The following is a 24,713-nucleotide window of genomic DNA, read 5'->3' as shown; positions in this document are numbered from 1 at the left end:
GTCAAAATCTGGAAGGAAATTTTCCACTGAGTTCCAACACCCGGGTCTACACACCAGTCACACAGCAACAGAAGGGCACAAAGCTTTCCTGCCCCCATGGGATGATACTCTCAGAAGTTCAAAGTGAGGGTGTGCTTCTGGGCATGGAGGATGCTCAAGTAGCCCCCAGGGTGTCCAGCCTAAGGATCATGATGGTGGAAGTCTTGAGCCCATACCCTAGAGCCAGATTGCTCTGGGTTCAAGTCCCATCCCCACCATCTACTAGTGGAATCTGGTTTTGCCTCAGTAGCTTCATTGGCAAAATGCAGGCGATAATTATATCAGCTTCTAATCATTGTGATGAGAATTGTGAGATCAAACACATGCAAACACTAAGCGCAGTGCCCAGCGCCCGGCCAGGCTTCCGTGACTGTGCATTGTCGTAACCAACGGAGAGATGGATACAGGGGTAAGAAGCCAGGAGAAGGAACAAAGAGGAAAGAAAGAGCCTTTTGACTGCCAGGCCCTTGCTCAAGAGCCCCCAGGGACCATGTGATGACATTTCATTCTGACTTTTTTTTTTTTAACAAAATGAGAAATGCAGGTTCTATATGAGAAATCATTGCAAATTCCAAATTAGTGAGGCTTCATGGTCCTTGGAAAGGCGCTGGAGGGAAAAATTGGTGCATGGGGTGTTTTTCAGCTGTCAGGGCAGGCCAGCTGATTGATTGAGTGTCTTGGTCAATAGACTGAGCAGACAGCAACCAGAGAGCCAGGCGTGAGCGAGGAAATGAGAAAAGACTGAACACCAGCCGGCAGGGGGGAAGTGGCAACAGGGCCAGCAGCAGAAAGGGACATAATTAATCCAAAAGCCACGTAGATATTGTCTGGACTGAGGGGGCCATGATCTCTCTAGAGACCAGGCACACCCAGTTATAGCTCTTTGAGAATACTGGGCTCCCTTATTCTCTTGCTGTGTGTCCTTAAACAAATCACTACGCCTCTCTGAGCTTCTGTTTTCTCATCAAAAAACAATCTTTATAGGATCTACCTTAAGAGTTTTTATGGGACCTAAATGAAATAATGTGCTTTAAGCCTAATGAGGTGCTTGGCACATCACAGATCCTCAATAAATGTCTCAACTAACACTGTGACACAGTGCTGGAAAAATGGTTATGCCTGTGGTGTGGTCAGTGAACTTAGACACTGTTTGAAGGTGACAACGCCTATCTTTAAATTAGGGAATAATAGGCTCTAGGATGTTTAGTAATTTCCTGTGGGTCACACAACCAGGAAGGAACATAGCAAAGTTTCCAACCCAGACCATATTATGCTTACCCATCGTTTTGCATCCGATAGTTTGATAGAGAAACACGTGGTCTGTGTCTATGTCTTAGACGGAATTCATGGGAAATCTGGGCCCTACTGTGCCGTCCCCACAAATGTACTTGGAAGAACGTTTAAAAAAAATGGGACTCTTGGAATTGGAGCAGCTCCACAGAAGTCACTGGTGGGAGGGGGGAAGTCCCCCACCTTTAGGCTCCTCAGACTAGTCCAGGCAAATTGGGATAAAAAAATGATTACGAAAGGACAACCCCCAGGGTTCCTCGAACAGAAATTCTTTCTCATATCAGAGCTAACAAGCCTGTTTCAGTAGTAATTGTAATTACATTACAATAATAAGACATTGTGCTCAGCTTAACAAATATATATTTCCTACAACCACCTCGAGATATAAAGAATTATTATCCCCATTTTTAAGAGTGAGAAAACTGAGGCTTAAATACATGAGAGAATTTGTCCACATGCATACAGCAATAATTTGGAGGGATTTTTGTAGATGCTGGAGGATGGCAGAGTAAAGAATTTATCCCTGGTGGGTGGAAGGCTGGTGGTGGGGGGGTCAGAAAAGTAGGGTATGGTGAGCTGAGCCTTGAAGGGTACAAGCAGAGTGGAGTACAGACGGCTTCCTGGGCAGAGGAATTGGCTTGAGCAAAGACCAAGACGTGAAGACGCTGCCCCAAGACTATTCACAAGGAATAATTACAAGTACCAACATCAAGTGTCAGGCATTTTGCATGCACCATCTCGGGGGGCTCGGCGCTGTCATTATCCCTGCCCTGCAGAAACGATGAAGTGACTCATCCAAGATCACATGCTGAAAATAACAGGACCATCTTTGGAGTTGAAGTCCCTGGTCCCACAGGACTGGTGGCTTCTGATCGTTGAGTCTCTGCGGTTGTCAGCAGAGAGACTCTTAAAGAGGAGAGGGAGGGAGGGAGGGAGGAAGAGAGATGAGGTGCCGTCCTAAACATCTTGGTCTGTTCCTGCCACCCTCCTTCCCCAAATCAATTCCTCTTGAGGCTAAGGGGAACCCATCAAAGTTGCTGGGAGACCACCATGAAGCTGACTGCCTAATAAAGATAAAACTCTCTAATAAACCCTCAATCCTGAGATAATGGCTTTGACTTTTAAAAGGCTGATAAAAGTCTTAACAGAGGGACAGACCTGCCCCATCCATTCCTTATTCTGAGACACTTGAGCTGGCGTTGAGAGACGGCCATTTCTATGGAAAGTCAGATGTTGCCTCTCTCCCTTTTTCCAGGAGCAATCCCTTGTCAGAGAAGGATGGGGACAAAGGATGGAGCCTCTGGGATGAGCCTAACTGAAAGGGAACAGAAAGGGTGTGATTTGAGAGCTTGCTGGTGATTGGTGCAGAGGTGAGAGGGAGCCTTCTGAGAGCATTGTGCTGATTGGTGGAGTTGGTATGGACCAACCTCCCCATTCATTCTGCCATCATCAGCATCACCACCATCATTGTCACTGTCAGCATCACCACCATCACCAAATTGTATTTACTAATCACTTATCACATGTTTGAAAAATGTGCTAAGAGTTTCACAACTACCTCATAAGGCAGGTGATTTAACATCCTCACATGGAAAGCTAAGGTTCTATGATGTTAATAGTTTCCTGTGGGCCACCCAGCCAGGAAATAGCCAAGCAGAGAGTCAAACCCAGAGAATACCATACTTAGCCATTGCTTTGCATATGGTACTTTGATAGAGAAAAACTTGCTCTGGGTGGTGATGTCTGAGATGGCATTCACAAGAAATAAAGCCTGAGACAGGGATTGATGCTCGTGACTTATGGGGGTGTGATCTTCAGGACAGGAGGGAGGAGGCAGGACAGAATGGGACAAGAACGCTAAAGAAAGATGCAGTTTCAACAGGAGTCCAACATCAGCTCAATCCCAGGAGGAGCTCTGGGGTGTGAATGGCACAGCCGCCCTGGTCCTGCCTTGAGGCCAGGGGAGCAGGTCTCTGGTTCATTGATGTCAATTTGTCATTGGCTGTATTGGCTGTGGGCTGCCTGCTCCCCAAGAGAAAGACATGACTTTCTGGAAGGGGGCATCCATGAGGCGTTGCCATCAACCCTCACACCCACCTGGTCCCAAGGGTCTGGGCTCTGATCAGCAACATCCACACAGCTTAGACCTGATGGTCCCTGTTCCACCCCCAGCTCACAGAGTGTCCTTGAGTGTCCCCTTCAGCCCTCAGCTTCTCCAAGCTTTGTCTCCATGTCCTCCAAAGACTGGCCTACCTCTGACAAGCTCTGAAACTGTGACCTGGCAATACAGGCTCACTCTCAGTTTCTATAACCCAGAGAGAGAGAATAGGGGCCCCTCGGGTGGCTCCAACAGTGTGAGGCGAGGCATCTGACAGCTTCTCCCATGGAAGCCCTTCATCTCATTTCTCTGTGCTGTTATTTTAAAGCTAACAAGCCCAGACCTCAGGAGCTCACTGCCTGCCATCGAGATTTGTGGCTTGTCTGCTCTGTCCTCTCTGTGGAATTGAGCGGCTGCTCACTCCCTGCTTGTTAGGAATTTTTGTCCTAACCCTCAGCTTTGGGTACTAGCGGGGCGGGGCGGGGTGTGTGTGTGCATGCGTGTACCTCTCAGGAGCACTATGTCTGCAGTTCCGGCCGACAAAAGGGTCCAGTGGGTGACTCTGGGTGGGGAGGCATGACAATTTCATCCCTGAGCTACCAGGACGCTGCAGGGAATGAGAGCAGTTTGCTTTTAGGTGCTAATGTAGCCACTCAGCTTGGTGTTGGGCCACCAAGGCCTGACCCCGGTGCAAGAGCATCTCACGAGACCCTCAAGGGCACTCCAACCTCTCTGCCCCTCCCATTTTTCCCCAGAATCCCTTGCCTCAGCTGTCTGGGGAACAGCGATCAAAATCAGCAGCGAGTAGGTCCCCAGAGGCAAGCTTTGCAAGTGAGGCAGGAGACCAGTTACAGCCTGTCTCTGGACAGTGTGGCTGATATTTAGAAGGTGCCACCATATGTCAGGCACTGTCTAAGCACTGGACATGTGTCATCAACTTGTTTCATCTGCACAGCAGCTCTGTGAGACAAACACAACTGGGTGTGCACCAGAGAGGTGACGCAACTTGCCCAAGGTCACCCAGCTGGTGAATGACCAGGGAGAGTAATCTCATCTCTATGCTGTCAACTGTCCTGGGTCAGAAACTTGGCATCCTCTGTGCAGCTTGCGGTGTTTCTTGCAAGCAAATATCCCTCCTCCACACTCAGGACAGCTCCTTCCTCAGGCAGCTTTCACCCCTCCAGGACAGTTTCTTAGGTTTCCATCCTGTCCCTTTTGCTGGACTGTGCTCTTGAGGGAAGGACTCATGTCTGGCCCTTCACTGAAATTAAAATGATGTTTAGCAGATGAGTGAGTGGATTAATTAATTAATTAATTAACTAAAGTCATCAGATATTTTATAAGCACAGTTTAAGAGCCGGTCCACATTCCTATTGTATCACCTTGTTATCCCAAAAACCATCAAATATCATCAAAGCTTACTTCCCTGTCCAGGTCCCCACCCAATCTAGCCAGATGCTCCATCTGAATTCCAGAAGGCCAAGCCTCTGGCTTTTAAATACACTGTCTAACAGCTGACCTCTCTCAAATGAATTTCCCAATTCGGGTCTCTTCTCTGAACTCAGGCGCCATACCCAACGGTCAGCATGACGTCTGTCTGGCCTCGCAAAATTAACACCTGCAAGACTGAGCTCCAGAGGATCCTGCCCAAATACCTGGCTCTGCCTATTATTGTTGCAGGCTCAGTGATTGACAGCTCCATCCTCCAAACATCTTGGAGTGATCCTCGGCCCCTCTCTTTCACGCTGCACCTCCAATGCATGTGCAACCCGGTGCTTCTCCCTTCACTATATGGCCAGGATCTGACCACTGCTCACAGCTATGGGCAGTGATAACACTGACCCCAGCCACCATCTTCCCTCGCCTGGATTATTGAAGTCATCTCTTTGCTGGTCTTCCTGCTTCTAGTCCAGCTCCTTTGCTGTCACCACTTAGCAAGCAGCCAAAGATCTAAGTTAGAGCACAAGTGTCCTCTCTTCTGAACCTTCCAATGGCTTCTCATTTCACTGAGACAAGTCAAGTCATCATCTGTCCACAAGCTGGTCCTTCATTACCTCTCTGTGCATCCATCCCCTGCTATTCATCCTTTGCTCACTCAGCTCCAGCCACACTGCTATTCCTTGCTGCATCTAGTATGTTTCTACCTCAGGGCCTTTGCACATGCTGTACCCTCTACCTACTATGTTCCCCAGCCATGCTTAAAGCTCACTCACCACCTTCAAGCATTTGTGTTCATGTCACCTTCTTGCTGAATTCTTCTCTGGTCTCCCCATTTGAAATTGCAATGTCCTCCCAGCAGCTGTCCATCTCCCTTACGCTACAGCACTTCTTTTTTCTATAAAGCTCATTGTTGTCTAGTAGTACACATATTGAGCACTTTATGTTTATTCTTGGCACTCCTCCTCCCTCTGCACATTGTGCTTGAATGCAAGCTCCAATGGTGGCTAGAATATGGCTTACACAGACATACACATATTTGCTCCGTAAATATTTGTATAACGAAGAGTAACAGAAGAATGGTCCCTGGCAGTACCTTCCAGGACCAGTTTTCACTCTCTCAGGTCTTGCACCAAAACCTCCTCCCACCCTGGGCTAGGGGTCTCCTCCTGGTCTTGCAGACAATTCCCTCTTTCTAGCTGAGCTTGCTTGCTTGGTCTTTCTTCCAGCAGAGGCCATGGTGACGCCTCAGAGGGACCTACCTTGCACAATCCGTCCCATGACAAGAAAACACAGGCAGCATCTCACCCTCCTCAGAGAAATCCAAACCCTGAGGGAGCCCAGGCTGGAGGAGTAAGAGGTGTTATTCTTGCCCATGGTGACACAGTGTGGCAGAATCAGGACTGGAGCCCAGGGCAGTAGGACTTCCTGGCCCTGGGTACTTTCTCATTTCATAACCTGTTCAAATGAGAAACTATGCCCTTCTAGAATTCACCTCATTCCCAACTTAGGTATATCCTGCCTCAAAGGCAGTCCCAACAATCAACTCCAATTCCCTTCTCAGTAGTTTCATCTCTTGCTGCCAATGGGCGATTGACAGGCTGGCCTGTGGAGGGACAAATGATGGGGTGGATTGGAGGTCAATTGGAGAACAGCAGATAGATGGCTTCTGTGATGAGAGTTCAAAACCCAGGCTGGGTGGAAGCCTGACCTGCTTGGCTGAGTTGGACAAGAAATGCTGAGCCAATTTTTCTCCACATGGTTCTTTTGCCCTTTGATCTGAACTTGAGAACTGGGGATTATTGATATACAAGAGTGTTTACCACAGACTCACACACACACACAGGCACGCTTGCTCTTGGCCCTGAAAACTGAACAATCCATTCTCATCTGTTGCCTAAGTAGAGAGTGTGGTAGAAGGCTGTCCTTGTCTATGTAGGTCAGCCCTCAAATCCTTTGCAGAATCTACAGTCTGGCCACTTGATGTATGATCCATGGAATGACAGCATCTCGGGGAATGGATTGGAAATGCAGAAATTCAAGGCTTTCACCCACATCTATTGAGCAAGTCTCTGGAGTCCAGCAAAGATCCCTAAGTGACTTATAAGCATACTAAGTCCTAAAAGGCACCTGTCCACATGGCCCTGAAACATCCAGCCCCTGTAAACCTCCTTAGTCTCAAGTCTTACCTTCCAGCCTCCACCCCAAGTCTGTTCTAACGTCCCAGTCCTTTGAGTTACACAAAGGTCCACTGCTGTGTCTTGGAGCTGGGGTTCACTTTCCTGACATGTTTCTTTCCATCCTTCCATGGCCACCCACCCACACTCCCCAGGCTGGGTCAGGTGCCCCCTGACCTTCTCTCTGCTAAAGAATTTACTGTTTCCATTGCAGTCCCCAGTGTTATGGATCTGTCTCTCCTTGCGGGATAAGAAGTTCTTGAGGGCGGAGACCAGATCTGGGTGACTTCTGGGTTTTGAAATCTGATGCTAAGTAGATGTTCAGAAAACATCTATGAATGAAATGAAGAGGGAAATGCCACCTCATCAAACTTTCATGTTTTTCATTCAGTTTCTACTAAAATGAGCCTGACTGCCTCTGCATCCAAATGATGCTTCCCACATCACTCTGCAGAATCCCCATTCTTCTTTCAAGCTCAGTGTCTTTTCCTGCCCCTACAGAAAAGTTCCGAGCGTCACAGCTCCCACAGACTTCCCCCAACCAGGTTTAATTAACTAGATTAACCTTGAAAAAGACCTGGAGTGCCAAGACTTCGAGCCAGGATATTAACACAGCCCAGACCAAAGTCCCAGAAGCTAAGGCTCAAATTAGCCAAATCCATCTTGTCCTTGGACTGGGTCCATTGGGTTTTGTGGTGGGATCATGAGCACGAGGCTCTGGGCTTCTGTTGTCTATGGATGCCAGCAGAATTAGGGGTTCTGGCCAGTGTGGGGACAAGGGTCATCACCTGGTGCAAGAGTAGAACAACATGGGGCCAGAGCGCTGAGTGGATGGCAAGGCCCTTTGCCGCTCTAGGCCTCTGTCTTCACCAGTGTGAGAGAGGCACATTGCACTGCACGCCTTACAGGGGGCAGCAGCACCCTTTGAGAATGGGTAGGTTTTGAAATGCTCTGCACAAAGAAAGAGACATCAGTAAAATTGACAGCAATCAGGGTCGGTGATGTCCCAAGTCTAATGGCCGGTAACTCTTCTTTTTGTGGGACATAAGATTCAGACTAAATCTTGAGGGACAGATGCTCTCCAAACACAGGAAGTCCCTGTCTTACAAGGAAATTACCAACCCTGATTATCACTTCTTTGCATTTTAAAAGTGGCCTCTTTTTTTTTTTTTTTTAGCAGTACTGGGGTTTGAACTCAGTGCTTGTCGGGCAGGTGCTCTACCACTTGAGCCACACCACAGCCCTTTTTTGCATTAATTATTTTTCAGATAGGTTCTCTCGCTTTGTGCCTATACCAGCCTTGCACCATGATTCTCCCGTCTTCACCACCCTCATAGCTGGGATTCCAGGTGTGTGACTGCCATGCTTGGTTTCTTTTGTGACCAGGCAGGGTTGCTAGCCTTCTGGCCGCATAATATCTCCAGGTCTCAGTCTCTCCATCTTCACAGTGGGACAGATAATGGCTACTGGGGCGCCATTTCAGCTGCTGCAGTGAGATTATGAGTGAGAAGTGCTCGTCACATTCAGCCATGCAGGAGGTGCTTGGTAAACACTAGTTGCTGTTAGGATCAAGTGGCATGGAAAGAGCACTGGACTGGGAGTCCAAAGGCCATAGTTCCAGTCATAACTCTGACATGACTGACAATGTGGACTGGGGCAAGTCCCCTGCCTCTTGGGGCCTCAGTTTCCCCACTCTGCACAAAGGTTGGTTAGATATGGGTCTCTTCCTGCTCCAACATTGTTTGCCTCTGATTCTCAAATTATATTAACACAGTCTAGGGATTGGGCCTTGAGGATCTGCCCCAACCCTGGGCCAAATGAGCACTTTGTTGGGAACAAATATTCCGTGAGCACACGCTTTGATGGGAGGCAGGGAAGCAGCTGGGGATCCAGGCATCTTAGAGAGTTTTCGGAAAGTTCAGTCCTGACTCTTATCAGAGGCTCGGATTCTGCCGGTTGCCATGACTACGGACAGCAGCATCTGAGCTCCAGGTCTCTGATTAGCAGGAATACCGGGGAGGGGGGGGAAGGGGGGGGAAGGGGGAAGAGACCTTGAGGAATTCAACACTGGTGCCCCACTCCATGAAGTGAAATGTGCAAGCCTTTGACTCCGCTGTTTCAGTTGTCCCCTGAAGATCTTGCCTTCTTTTAAGTATTTTTTTTCTTTTTTTTATGCAATATTGAACAGCAGGGTGGTGAAAAGGAGGCAGCTGCCAGTACTTTTCAGTGAAGACCAAGCACAGAATTTTTCTAAGACCCTGCAAGGATGCAAAGCTGAAGGGAGGAAAGGAAAAAGGGTGGTGGCTTGGCTGAGGTCTGATTCTTCTCAAGGGCAGTGTGATGTTGCATTGCTGTACCAGGACCTGTGTAGGAAGAGGTTGAGCCTGATTTATGAATCCCACATGGGATTGACCATCAGAATTCACTTATTTATCCATCCATCCATTCATCCACCCATCCACCCACCTATGCATTCATCCATCCATTCATCCATCCACCCATTCATCCACCCACCCACTCACCTACTCATCCATCCATCCATCCACCCATCCATTACATAAACATTCATTGAGCAAGGTGAGATCAGAAGGTCAGGGAGAGCTGCTGGTGCATATTGCTGGAGGAGCTGCAAGCCAGGTGGAGGGAACAACAAGAACAAAGGCCCAGAGGCAGGAAAGTTTTTGACCTATTTGAGAAACACCAAGAAGGCCATGTGGCTAGAGCAGTGGACAGAGAGATGGGTAGGAGACGTGGGTGAGAGTGGGGCTGAGGCTACATCATTCAGACTTTAGACTTTACCCTTGATCTGATAGAAGATTGAATTGCCTAGGATATTTCTGTAACAGATTCCTGGGTTCACCCTTTGCAGACTCATTTATTACAGCTAGGTTGGAACCTAGGAATCTGTATTTTTAAAATATCTTTGGGAGCTTACAATGCCGTGGCAGACTTGGGAAACACTGGACTACTTGTTCTCTGAGTCTCTTTCAGCTTTGAGAAAGCTGAGAAGCAAACTGTTGAACATCTTGGAAGAAGATCTTAAATGTGACATTATGAAGAATTCCTTTCTTCCTCCCCTCAACACTTCCTGTAGAATTTATTATATTTCTGTTTGTTTTATTGCAAAGTCCCAGATAGGAAGTTCCCAACCCCAGGAAGGGGAAATCAGTACTGTTGGAGGTAAATATTACCTACTATGTCCTTCTTCACCAAGCCCAGCCCTTCCTATGGACAATCACGGGGAAATGTCTGCACACTGAGGCTTGTGCCGTGTGCCTGGCAGAGCATCGCCAGCCTCCCCAACCCTTCAGATAGCTCATGCCTCTTCCCCTCCATCACACACACCTCTGAGCTCTGCCACCCAACCCCAAAGGCTGCCCATGAATTTACTCACTGCCAAATGCCTCACCTCCACTCTGCTTTTGTCTGTGATGGGGTTGCTTCTGGGGCAGACTTGTGTCTTGATTTTTTAGAATACCCCAGTTTGAAATTCTATTCCTATGTGTCTCCAACTCAAAGCTTTGGTGGAAATTGTGTATAAGTTCATAAGCATTGTGGTCACTTTTCTTTAAAAAAAAATAGAATGGATATTGCCCAGTGGAAGCAGACTGAGGCACTGGCCGGGTTATTTACTGTCCCTGGGTCTCCATTGCCACCAACTGCAACACGAAAGCCCTTTCCCTTTAGACAATCCATTGCCTTTTTTCATTTGTTCACTGAACAAATGTTGCTGACACTGTGCATTACTAAGCAGCAGGCTCTGGAGAAGCCAGGCATAGTCTTGTTCTCAGGGATTCAGAGTCTAGCGTGAAAGAAGACAACACATCATTAAGAGCTGCAGCCACTGTAGTAAAGAAACTTTCATATCCCAGAAAAAGGGCTAGATTTCCCCAAAAGCTTGCTCCCTGCAACACCTTCCCCATCTCATCAGTGGTGACCCCCATCCTTCCAGTTGCTCAGGCTCCACGCCTTGGAGACATCCATGACTCCTTCTCTTTTCTTCATCTCTTGCTTCCCACATTTAATCAGTAGTAAATGATGTTAGCACAACTTTCAAAAATGTTTGGAACCTGATTGCATGTCATTACTTCCATTGCTGTTTCACTGAGCTGAGCCTAGGCTGTAATATAGTCTCAACTGCTGGAGTGATCCTTCCAAAATGCAAGCCAGATCCAACCAGTCCTCTGCTCAAAAAGCTTTATATTTCAGCTACAGAGGCCCCCAGGGCCTTCCCATTTTTGCAGGCAAAGATCTAATCTCTGACCTCACCACTTTCCACACTAGCCTTTGCTTGCTGTTCTTTTTATATGTTCAGGGTCTTTTCCCTCGCTATTCTTTCTTCCTGGAATATACTTTCCCCTTTCTGCAGACACCAGTGTGGAAGTTATACATGACTGTGCAATAAATTACCCAAAGTCTTTGTGGCTGAAAGCAACAGTAAGCAAGAGTGTTTCACAGTTTCTGGGAGTTGGGAATTTGGCTGGGGGCTCTGATTCATTATCTTTCATGAGATTGTAGTCAGATGTCAGCCAAGACTGTGATTTCATCTGAAAGCCCTACTGGAGCTGGAGGACCTACTTCCAAGGTAACACTCACCTGGCTGGCATGATGTTGGGTATTGGTGGGAGACCTCAGTTCTTCATGTGGGCCTTTCCACAGGGCTGCTTTGAGTGTCTTCACAACATAGCGACTGGCATCCCCAAGAGGTATCAATCCAAGAGAGAAAGGCAGATGCAATGCTGTCTTTAGGAACCAAGTTCAAAAGTTTCACATGATAACTTCTACCACTGTATTCATTACAAGTAAGTCACTAAGTTCTTCCAGCACTCAAGGGGAGAGAAATTCAGTTGCATCTTTGGATGGCATAGTGTCAAAGAATCTGTGAACACATTTTTAACCATCCCAAGCCTCAAGGTTAGCCCTTAATCCTTCAAGTCTCCACTCCCTTGCTTCTCATCAGAAAGGAGTTCTCTGATTACTGTGCCCAAAACATCAGCCACTTCCCCCCATTTCCTAGCCTTATGTGTTGCCTTATTCTCACCACATTCATTTCCAGTCAATAGGTCATATTTTTACTATCTATGTGTCAGTTATCTGCTCCCATCTAGGATGTAAACTCCATAATCATAGCAGCATTCTGTGTTGGAGTCACTGCATTCCACACCCAGATCTGGCCTGCACCATCATAAACACTCAGGGACTGGAATAACAGGTGCAGGCTAGCCTAGGCCAGCACAAGTGTGGGAAGAGGCCAGTCTTGCCAGGGGCTGGGCAGAAATAGCTTTTGAGTTGTTGGGGAAGAGCCAGGACAACATTCCAAGTGGTAGAAGGAAAAGAAAAATGGCATGGAAATGGAGTCCTGGGAGAAGAAGAAATGGGGCTGGGAGTCTTAGGGAAAACCAAGGTTCAGCAGAATGGAAAGGAGTTCTGGAAGCTTGGACGGCAGGGCAGAGGACTGGTCAGTCCTCATTAGACTCTCCATCCCTCCTGGACTTGCAGTATCTCCCAATTCTGCTTCTAAAGATATGCCGATAAACAGTTGACAGAGATGGATGTGTTGTTCTGTCCTTCCTTCCATATTGACTAGGCTTGGCTTGCTTGGTGAGAGCCCCACGGAGCCGGGGGCTTATCAGATGCATTCATCCTGAGTCATAAAACCAATCTTAATGCACTGACTGAAGGGGTCTGGTGCAGGAGAAATGCTAATGCTTTTGATCAATGCTTGACCTGAAGGTCTGAAGACAGGATGAGCAGGGAGCAGAGCTCTCCAAATGGTGCCAAGTATACCTGTGACCCTCAAACTCCTGACTCTTCTTGGTTAGGAGCCAGGACTTTGAGTGACAGGCTTTTTAAAAGCTGAGTGACTAGGCAACTTCTTCTCCTTTTCTGGGACTTAAAAGAGGTGGGACCCATCAATGACTCCCCAGGATTATTTGGAGCCTATGTTTGGGTGGAAGGAGGGAATCTCATGCCTTCATGGGAACTCCTGTCCCAAATATGTGGCTCCGTATCAGGGAAGCTGGATTGATGACTGATTTATAAGGAAATAAAAGCAAGGCAAATAGACAAATTATCTCACTTTGTCTTCACAACTCAACAAGACATGAACAGATAGGTGCCCTGTTTTAATACTGGGGAGACTGCAACTCAGAGATATTAAGTGAGTTGGCCCCAGGCCCAACTGAGATGGAATGAAGAAGACAGTGTTTGAAATCAGGTATGCAGTCGTCCTCTGTTATCTACTAAGGATACATCCCAAGATGCCCAGTGGATGCCTGAAACCATTGTCTCGAACACTGTATCTACTGTGGTTTTTCCCATATGCACATACCTATGATAAAGTTTAATTTATGGATTGGTGCAGCATAGGGTTAACAGTAACAATTCATAAAATCAGACAGGTTGCAACAATAAGCTGTAATAAAAGTTAGGTAAGTTTCTCTCTCTCTCTCTCTCTCTCTCTCTCTCTCTCTCTCTCTCTCTCTGTCCCTCTCTCCTTCTCTCAAAACATCTTTTTGTATGGGTTCCTCTTTGGCATATTCAAATTCCCGGCATCACTAGTTGCTTGTACTTTGGGGCCATTATTAAGTAAAATAAGGGTTACTTTGAACATAACCACAGTCCATCTGGTGACCAAAACAGCCAGGTGACCAACAGGTGGTTAGGTGATGCAACATGGATATGGTAGACAAATGGATGATTTATGTCTTAAGAAAGATGGAGTGTGACAGCATTGTATTTCATCACACTATTCAGAATAGTCCATATTTAAAACTTGTGGCTTCTTTATTTCTGGAATTTTCCATTTAATATTTATGGATCATAGTTAACCACAAGTCAGTAAACCTTAGATAAGAGGAGACAGGTAGGGCAGAAAAATGGAACGGAACTGTTTTAGCTTCTGTTTTTGTCTGAGAGAGGAAGTGAAATTCTGATTTCCAGCATCTGCCTGTGTTTTAGTCTGGATAAGACAGGTTATGGTGCAGTAATATCTGAGTAGTTTTATCTAATTAAGGTTTATTTCTCTCCCGTAAAATCTGATGTAGCTGAGGCATCTCTCTTCCTTTGAGTAGCTTTGCTCTTCAGAATATGTAGTCTCTAAAGTCACTGTGATAGAGGATGAGAGGGATATAGAAGGTACATGGATCATGATTGCCTTAAACTGGAAATGATACGTCTTTCCACTCAGAGACAACAGGCCAAAGATAATCTAATGGCCTTACCTAATTGCAAGGGAAGCTGGAAAATATTAGAAAGTCTGAATATTTAATGAGGTGTCTTTGTACATCCTAACGAATTTGCCTCCTTATCTCTTCCCCTGTAGGACAGAGCCCCAGAGCAATCCCATGGTCCCAGTCCAAGATGGACCTTCAGAAAAGCTGGATCCGCGTCTGGCCACTGAGGCCTTGAGCACTAACAGCTGGGAGAAGAGCAAAGCCTGCCGGGAGCTGGGTCCTGCCAGAGCACGCAGGTGAGATGCTGCCTCTTCCTCTCAATCCAATTCAAAGTTCAACTTCAAGGGTCAGAAGTGAAGTTTGCCTTTTTGGCCTCATCTCTCCTCTCTCTTTTACAAGCTCCTCTTTTGGACTCATAAATCAAGGGTCAGGAATGTTTTCTGTGGTAGACCAGATAGTAAATATTTATGTCTGTGGACCCAGTGATGTTTGTCACAGCTACTCAAATCTGCCATGGTGGCACAAAACTCACCGGAGATATTATGGAAACGGGTATACATACCTGAGTTCCAAGAAAACTTTATTTACAAAAACAGAAAGCAAGCTGGTTTTAGCCCACTGGTCATAGTTTATTGGCTTCTGCCATAGATGATAGAGTTCCTCTGGTGCCTACTGCTCTGTTTAACACCACTCTTGTGTGCTGTTGGTCGGTATCCAACCCCAGTGACAGGTGGAAAATAAACTCACTGTCCTTGGTTAGTGCTACTCCCCAGATTCCTTACGTTGAATCAGAGCGTGTAACACCAGTTGATAGATAGAGCCAAGTTGATAACAGGACCAAGATTAGCCCGAGGATCCCTGACCCTGATCCAAATTCTCTCCTTACATCCTGGAATTCTTGGTAGAGGTCTAATCCATTATGGGCACCTATTGAAGAGTTAGATGAAAGCAAAAGGTGCTGCATCTAAGAACACTGAACATTCTATCATCATTTCAGAAGGTCTATACCCCTGCGTCCAATGGATAGGGACCCTTAGTTAAGGATTCTGATTCTAGGAGACCTAATTACTGAATTTTTAAAAATAAATGACTTAGGAAACCAGAGTACAGCAGTGCCCCCTCCCTGCAGGCTGCCATCTCAGCTCCTGGCTTTGGTTGGGCTATGACATCACTGATAAACAGTTAAGTTCACTCAACTTCAGAAGTGAAGTTCTGCGTCAGATCTGCCAAGTATTCTCTAAGAAACAGGAAGAAAGTGTTGTTATAGAAGAGAATGTGGGAAGAGGAGAGAGAAGAGGGGAGGAAGGAGTTTTTGTACTTTTAAAACCAGGGTCTTCCAAATGGTCAAAGACAGTCTGTGTTCTGTAGAGCCTTGTGTTCGCACTTGGACCCTACCACTGGCAAACTGAGTGACTGGCAAATTCTTTTGCTTCCCTGGGTCTCAGTTTTTTTACTATAAAATGGAAAAGTTGAAATCTCATTCTCAAGGGGGTAGTGAGGATTAATTAGATCGGGCATGTACAGGTCCTCACAGTGAATCTAGAATACAGGAAGTCCTTGAAAAACACTAGTTGGAGTCTCATGGGGCCGGAAAAGAAAGTTTGGGGCATGAAAATCTGAAAAATGATGTCATGTCAATTGTAGAGTGCTCCCTCCTATCTGTGACTAACTCTCTGACATGTAAAATATCACAATAATGATGACAATGATAGTAATTGTGATAATAAAAGTCAGAATAGTTATATGGCAGTCATATATATGCATGCAGTGGGGATACATTTGATGAATTTGCCCTCAGGAGATTTTGTCATTGTGTGAACATCTTAGGATGTGCTTACACAAACCTCGACGGTATAGCCTATTGCACACCTGGGCTTGGTGGAATAAATATGCACAAGGTGGAGCCTATGGCTCCTAGGGCTGCAGTGAACAAGACAGCACAAGATGAAAACAAGCAGAAGAGAAAATGATACAATCAGGAGCAGAGGTAAACGCAAGATGCACGAGGCTCCTGTGGTGCACATAGGGTACTGTTTGGCAGTCAGTGTTTGCTTTCTGTAAGTAGGAGTACATCCTAACAATAATTGTACAGCAAATGCACAACCCAGTAAACAGGCATTTCTTATCATTACCACATGACCTGCACTGTGCGTAGTCACATGTGCTGTACTTTTATGAGACTGGCAGCACAGCCTTACCATACCCACATGAACAATGCCTTGTGCCACGATGTCACTAGTCAGTAGGAGTTTGTCAGCTCCATGATCATCTAATGGGACCACCACCTGTCATTGATAGGGACGTCATTATGCAGACTGTAACGGAAGCCCCTTCTACTGTAAACTTACTCTGTGGAGGACCAGGGCACGTAACGTTAAGTCAGCTCCTGGCAACGAAAGTATAACACAGGTACCATGTTTAATTCCCATCTTTGACATGGTGAAAATGCAAATAAGAGTTAGGAAGTAAGAGCTAGATTTGAAGTCCAGGTTTGTTGGATTCTAGAGCCAGTATTACTTCCTGCTGTATTCCTAAACCACATGTCTGACCTCGGCAAAGTTAGTCGCTGTGCATGGAACCAACGTAGATCTAATCATGCATGATGTACTTAACCACTGCACATTTTTAAGCACTGCATACATAACCATTGAGCACGTGGACTCTGTGTCTTTAACACTGTACTTAACCACTGTATCTGGAACCATAGCTCATATAACATCTCATCCTCAAACCCTGCATGCTATCCACTGTGTGTTCACCATTATTCTCTGATGCTGCACCTAGGAGAGCTGATGCAATGGAATAGAAGAAAGGTAGGTCCACTTGACTAGAGGCATTTGAAATTTATTAAGGGAGTTAATTTATCATAATCGCCTCATAAACATCAAATTTACAAAATTGAAAGACTCTCTGTTTTATACCTATTACCAAAAACCTAGATAGGACAGTGGATCTCCTACCTTTCTCCCCTGGGATCCTAGGATTCCAGAAGTTAGAGTGGTGACTGAAACAGTGAGACCTTTCCTCATTTTATGAGTTTTTTTAAATCTTATTTTATTGTTTTTACAGTTACTCACATGTGTATACATTCTTTGGGCCACCTCCCCACCCCCACTTCCGGGCAGAATCTGTTCTGCCCTCTTTTTCTCCGATTTTGTTGAAGAGAAAACATAAGAGATAGCAAGAAAGACATATCATTTTTGCTAGTTTGAGGTAAAGACAGCTGTACAGAGAGATTCCTAGCATTGCTTCCATGCACATGTGTATTACAATCCACATTGGCTCATCTCTACCAGACCTCGTCGCTACTTCCTAGTCCCCTTCCCAGAGTGGCCTCTGCCAGTTTAAGATGACTATATTCACTCCTCTACAGTGAGTACATCAACCACATTCAAGTTTTAGGTTTCCTAACTTTCCCTATTTCTCCCATGCACATTCTCCCCTGTCCAATAATATCACTGCATTTGTTTTGGGTCTATAATCCTCCTATGAGGGAAAACATGAGATTTTTGGCCTTCTGAGCCTGGCTAACTTTGCTTAAGATGATTTCTCCAGTTCCATCCATTTACTTGTGAATGACAATATTTCACTCTTCTTCATGGTTGAGTAAAATTCCATTGTATATAAATACCACATTTTCTTAATCCATTCATCAGTAGTGGGGCATCTTGGCTGTTTCCATAACTTGGCTATTGTGAATAGTGCTGCAATAAACATGGGTGTGCAGGTGCCTCTGGAGTAACATGAGTCACATTCCTTTGGGCATATCTCCAGGGGTGGGATTGCTGGATCATGCAGCAGGTCTACATTTAGTCTTTTAAGAAGCCTCCATACTGTTTTCCAGAGTAGTTGTACTAGCTTACATTCCCACCAGCAGTGTATGAGGGTTCCTTTTTCCCTGCATCCTTGACAACATTTGTTGTTGGTGGTGTTCTTGATGGTAGCAATTCCAACAGATGTGAAGTGGAATCTTAGTGTGGTTTTGATTTGCATTTCCTTTATGGCCAGGGATAATGAGCATTTTTTCATGTGTTTTTTGGCCATTTAGACTTCTTCCTTTGAAAAAGTTCTGTTTAATTCAGTTGCACACTTATTTATTGGCTCTTTGATATGGGGGAGTTTAGTTTTTTGAGGTCCCTGTATATTCTGTAAGAGTTTTTTTTTTTTCCTTAAGTATTTTTCCCTTAAACTTTTTCCCCTCAAATTCCTGGCAGCTGCTGCCCTGGGAAGTGTTTATATGAAGTAATCTAATTTAACAAGTAGTTAAATTATTTTATCCATTCACCCCTTATTTGGTCACTTGACAAATATTTATCAGACTCTTATTGTGTGTCAAACACTCTTCGGAAAAAAAATTTGGAATTGGCCTGTTCACTTCCTGGACATGTGTGCTGGGCTTTGTACTTTATATTGTGTAAGTGTAATTAAGTAACCAAGGTCTTAATTCTTACCAAGTTTGCTTGTATATTTTGTCTGTGTTTTGTTTATATTTTTGTTTTATTCTTTAGTTTTTTTTTTTTTTTGAAACAGGGTCTTGTCATGTAGCCTAAACTGACATGGAACTCTCCATCTTCCTGCCTCAGCCTCCTGAGTGCTATGGTTACAGGCGTGTACACCACCACACCTGGCTAACATTTGTTTTTAACCTGGGAAAAGTGACTCATGGGAAAATACTGTGTATGTAGCCATGTGATTATTATGTGATGCACAGATTTTCACACATATTCTAATCACTGTATCAATCTTGTACTCATCCTATTGATCAGGATTCTCAAATGAAATTAAATATGGTGGTATGTTATCATGTTCTCTGTGGAGTTGGGTAATTTCCAGCTGACAGGCCACACAAACAAGTTTGAGACAGAAAAGTTCTCAAGGCAAGAATCAACATAGGTTCAAATCCTAATAACCCCTAATTGTGTGGGCTATTGTCAATTCAACTTTCTGAACCTCATGTTCTTCACCTGTAAAGTGAGACAATAAAAATCATACCGCCCTCAAAATGTTTGGGTGAGTATCAAAAAGCATAAAACACTTGGCATATAATAAATGCTTAAATTGTTAGCTGTGTTGCTACTAAAATAATAATAATATTATTATTGATGCTATATTTTTAGTCAGATTCAACTGGGTTGACATGTTTCAATTTCCAACAAGTCATTCATCTTTGTTATGGGACAATGGTTTTTTTTTTTTGACAAAAATAATAATCCCTGGAGCCTGCCCCAATTATAAGAGAAGATAACTTGACTTCATTTAACTAAAGTCTGAGCATTTGAATTTAATCAAATGGGAAATAATTATTCCTGAAGAGCAGAGGTTTTTGAGGATCTGTAAGGCAATGTAAGGTGTATATCTCATTACATTAGACCTAGCAAATATACTTTTAATAATCAGCTGCTACTTGAAATATCTTCTACCTCCTATTAAATTTCCAGCAGGAAGTGTAGACAGGGTGGATTGCATAGAGAAAGGGGGCTGAACTGCCAATTAACTATTTAAAAAGTGATTTATTTACTGAGGTGAGTCATTTGCAAATTCAATAATAAATCTATTAAGGAGTAGTTAACCTCTATTACTCTGTTTTAAATAATCAATTGGTGTTTGGGTAGCATACAGTGTCTGTCTCATTAGGCTGGCATTAAGTCCTTATTTGAGGCACTTAATCTGAAGTGTGACCAAATCAGCCATGAGGTGGTAATTAGGTATTTGCTATGGGTCCTTAATCCTCCAAGGAGCTGGGTCCTTTCCCTTTCTTTCCCAGGCTGCAACAGCCCTGATCAGGGGGTTGGAGAAGCTTGGGTTCTCTAATGACTGACTCTTGATTCTCCACAGTGCCTCTGGTGACAGAGACTTGACACCACCGCCTTCCTCCAGGGGGAAGAAGAAAAAGAAGAAATCAACGCGGAAGAAGAGAAGGAGGTGAGGACCATTAGGGGAGATGAGACCTTCATGATGTGAAAAGGAATAGAATACGTTTCATAGTCTGACAGTAACTGCCTCTTGGGCTCAGATCCCATCTCTGCCTCTTAACTGTGTAACCTTGGACTTCACCTCTCTGTGCCTTTTTCCTCTTCTGCAAAATGGTAATAATACCGACCTCTTGGGATTTTGAGAGAATTAGACGAGAAACGGATGTGGAAAGAATTACTATGTCATTACCTGTTTCACTCTTGGCCATGATCTATGAGGCAAGCATGGTTATCCCCATTTTAGAGATGAGAAGAGAAATGCTCCAGGCGGAGATGGTAGAATCTACAGGAGCTCGATTCTCACACTACCCACCTACCAAGTTCAATACCCACGTTAATGGGTAGGCATTACATGATTTGCTTACTAGAGGCTCTTTTGTGCTTTATGCAATTTCTTTAAAATTTCTTCACAGCTAAAAGACCCTTCCTGATTTGCTTGTAGATTACTACTAACTAGAATAAAAGTGTGTCCAGTGTACCAGTCCCAGAAAACCTAACAACCCTTAGAGCTGAGAACCACACCAAGCCTCCAAGGTAGTATTTATGGAAGCCTGCAGAAGGCAGCAGAGAGCAACGTCTAGATCACTTGGTCCTTAATTCCAAGTTTTCTGGACCTTGCTTACAAGACACTCCAGTTAGCCTAAGACCAGGAAGAGAATGTATGTGAGAATCTTGAGTTCCAGCCATTTTAGCTGAAAGGGTGAGATGGGGGTTGAGTTTCTTGATGTTAGGAGTGAGCAGAACACTCAAGGCAAGAAACTCAGTCACTGGAATTCACTAAATTGTTCATTCAATGAATATCCACAAGTGCATGTTTGGGGACTGACATTGTGACTCCTTACCAGGTTTCTTGTTTTTAGTCATCTCTCTTTGATGACATGTTTTGTTTGACCTGCAAATTTCTTTTTCTTTTTAATTGGTGGCTAACATTAAGAAGATTTCAAAAATCTTCTATGGAAAAGCAGGTGTTTTGGAAGCCTGAGTCTGCATTCCCACACCGGACTGCAGCTGATCTGAGAAGCAGCCAGTTAGGCACTCTCTGGTTTCCTCAGTCCCCACCACTCCCTACTGTCTTTCACTCAGTCTACTTCAACATTTATGTTAGGCGAGACGCTCCTGCTGGCATTGGGTTTGCAACCTCTGTTTCAACCCTGCTCTGCCAGTGGGAAAGTAGATATAAATACAAGCTGTGATGCTCCCAAGGCAGCTCCACGAGTTGGTGGTAGTCAAGATTGGGAATCAGGTCACCTTAGACTCAGGTCTGAGCCATCACCTACGTTGTGTGATACCTGTTTCTCAGGTATCGCTTTGATGGCACCCCCATGGCTGTGGATGTCTGGTGATATCTCCTTCAGGCACTCCATTTTATCTGGGAGAAAACAGGGTGGGGCGGAGGAGAGACCCACAGAGGTCTCTAGGAAGAGGGGCATAGCTTGCAGGGAGAGCAGCAGACAAGAAGAAACCATTATGATCTGCCCAGGAGGGCAGCTGTGAGCTGTGAGCGAACCCCAGGGGAATCAGAGAGCTCTCCACTTGAATCCCAGCTCACCCACTTCCTAGCTCTATGTCTTTGCCCTCTCTGAACATACTTTCCTCATCTGAAAAGGGAAAGTAGCAATGGTACCTTCCTAAGAAGTACATGGAAGTGTTAAATGAGATAGCGCATATAAAATAATGTTTAAAACAAATGCAGGCTGCTATGAGTATTGAGATTATCCTTGATGTGTGGTCCTAGAAGAGCTGAGACCTTATATCAGGAAAGCAGACTCCTGGGAACCAGCCCTGGCCTTTGGAAGCCCTCCTCTGAAGCCTGTCTCCCTTCCCTCAGGTCCCCATCCTACAGCCCATCGCCTGTCAAGAAAAAGAAGAAGAAAAGTTCAAAGAAACATAAGCGACACAGGTACTGTGCTTCCTCCTTGACCAACAGGGATGTTCCAGGTGGGATAGGGCTCAGGAGACCCAAAGATCTTTTGGAGTATCTCATGTCATTGGGATTCTTCCTGATCCACATAACAGGACAAGGCTGCACCCAGCCGGATCTCTCCATGTTTCAGACCAAGCCATAAGCAGACATTGAACTCCTGGTCTTGTTTCCAATTCTAAATTCCCCAAGGAAAGGTCTGTCATGTGGTTCAGCCATGTCCTAGAGTGTAAGTTCATGTTGAAAAACGTGACAGTCACTCACCCTTGTGGATGAGGAACAGAGGTAGTAATGAAAAGGTATTATGAACTGGATTCAAGTTCAGTTCCCACACACACATGCATGCACATACAGAGGAGAAGATTGGGAGGATATATACCAGAGGGCTCCAATTTTTGGTTCATGAGCCAAGTCACCATTTTATAATTGGAAGACTTTGCAATACAAAAAATCCATATTTTAGTTCCTCTGTAAAGAAAGAAGGTGTATTTTTCTTGGGCCAGTTCTCACAGGCAGTCGTAGATGTTATGCATTTAGACAAAGTGGGCATTCCACCCATTTCCAGTCATTGACATATACTATTCAAGTCCTGCAGTTAGCTGTTGGTATAAGAATGGCTTATATTTTATTTTTGCTTATCTGTGTCTTCCAATCCTTCTACATCAATTATGGATTATTTGTGCAATTAAACAACAATAGTGCCAGAAGTAAGAGGTCATTTGGGTTTTCCCTCTGTTTCTCTAACTTCAAAGTAGCTCCAATGTAGCTTTCCTTAATCCAGTGATTTGTCCACCTCCCAGCTTATGCTGCTAGAATGTTCTCAAACTTATATCTCACTGGTTATACCACCACTTGCCCAGGCTTTCCAATGGATTCTGTCTGTGTTTGTGGTTAATAGAAGACATGGGAAATTAGTGAAATGCTAATGAGGTATCATAAATAGACTGCCATCTTGTCACCTGTGTATGCTGAGAAACTCTTACCAGTTTGGGGGATTTTTCCATTATCTGGGTTCTGGAAACCAGGTAGCTTTCCACCCAAGAATTTTTTTTTTCTCATAAGAAAAAGATTATACCAAAGACTAAAAAAAGGTTTTTCTGCAAGACCATGGTTGGAGCTTTAGAGGGGAAGGGGACCATAAGAAGGTGACAAGGAAGGGAAATACTATTGCTGGTCCTGCCCAAAGTCTCACCTGCTGAGCCCCGTCCTGAATCTGGTCTAGTTTCTCTAAGTTCATGAAATATTTGGTTAAGGATAGCTGACTTTTTGAGATGAGAGTTAGGGATGGGTGAAGCATTGAGATTTTTCTTTCTCTTAATTCACAAAGCTTAAGAGTTTTTTTTTAATTTAATTCTCATTTTCACATCTATATATTGAACACCCAATGTGTATCATGAATAAAGACTCTGGACCCCCAAAACAGAACAGTGACCAAAACCCAGCCCCTACCCTCAACATATTCCCATGCGAGTGGGAACGCTGGGTAATTATAATTTGGAGACATCTGTACTCTCCTAAGGATAAGCTCAGAAAGTCATCTAGGAACTGGGGGGCAGAGAGACTCAGCTCGAGCAGCTCAGAAAATTCTACAGAAAACTACAAAAGGAAGAGAACATCTGAGAGCAGCTCTCAAGATGATTGGAAGCTGCAAGATGAAGCTGTGTGACCTTGAACAACTTAACTAGTTTTTCCAAACTTCAATGTCTTGTCTGGAAAATGGTCCTTTGCCATACTCCATGGGGTTTGCAGGTAGAAGGACTAAGATTGTGTGTGATAGATGTTCAGCACCGAACCTGACACAGAGCAGGAGCTCCACATATGGAAGCTGGTGGTCTAATGGTGATGATGGGGAGGAATCTACAACTAGAGGAGAGAGAGAAAAGAGAGAGAGAGAGAGAGAACATGGGGATGAGGCAGACAGAGGACCTCTTATTCCCTCTTCATCAAATCTCGTCCAGGACAGGCTTGCTGACGATTTTGGATGAGCATTTTGGAGTACTGTCCTGGAAATTCAGTGTGCAGACCAATGTTTCCCAGGGGGCCTTCATAGTCTTTGAAATATGATTGAGGAGGAGGGACGTCAGAGTCCTGACTCCCTGTGGCATGATCACCAACACACTGACACTTTCATCCCAGGAGCAGACCTCCAGCTCACTGTATTTATTCTCTCCCCTCTCTTCTCTCTTCCACCTTCCTTTCTTCTTTCCTTCCTCCTTTCTTTCCTCCCTTCTTGTGTCTTCCCCTCCCCTTTTCTCCTCCTCCCTCTCTCTCATTTCATTTGAACTAGGTCATTCTCCAAGAAGAGAAGGCACAGGTAAGAATCTGGCTGCCTCTGGCTGCTTCTTCAGCTTTTTGCCTCCCCAGCCCAGCTCTGGGAACCATTCTTAGCCTCCATCTCTGTGTTCTTGGGCATCCCCCTTCTATCTTCCTGGGCCTCAAAATGAAAGCCTTGACTGCTATTGATTCCCTGATCATTCTAAGCCACTCTCCACCTCTATGGGGGATGGATGGTGTTCTTGGACCAGACTCTATGGATGTTCCTTCCTGGAGATCCCATTTACCTTTCATGTAAATCTGGAGTTGGGATACCTAGAGAAACATCTG

At 44.9% G+C, this 24,713-nt stretch overlaps 1 protein-coding gene across 1 annotated transcript in view; it reads left to right on the top strand.

The window, feature by feature from the left end:
• Srrm4 (serine/arginine repetitive matrix 4) overlaps positions 1-24,713 on the top strand; it is a 158,061-nt gene that overhangs the window by 98,846 nt on the left and 34,502 nt on the right. Inside the window, exons 2-5 of the mRNA XM_020163617.2 lie at positions 14,366-14,512; positions 20,052-20,138; positions 22,017-22,088; positions 24,397-24,423. Coding sequence (XP_020019206.1) covers positions 14,366-14,512; positions 20,052-20,138; positions 22,017-22,088; positions 24,397-24,423 — 333 coding nt within the window. The remainder of the gene's footprint in view (positions 1-14,365; positions 14,513-20,051; positions 20,139-22,016; positions 22,089-24,396; positions 24,424-24,713) is intronic.

Source organism: Castor canadensis, chromosome 18 (assembly GCF_047511655.1).
Source record: "Castor canadensis chromosome 18, mCasCan1.hap1v2, whole genome shotgun sequence".
NCBI classification, from domain to species: domain Eukaryota; kingdom Metazoa; phylum Chordata; class Mammalia; order Rodentia; family Castoridae; genus Castor; species Castor canadensis.
Note: the sequence above shows the minus strand (reverse complement) of the source record. Positions and strands in the feature narration are given on the sequence as shown.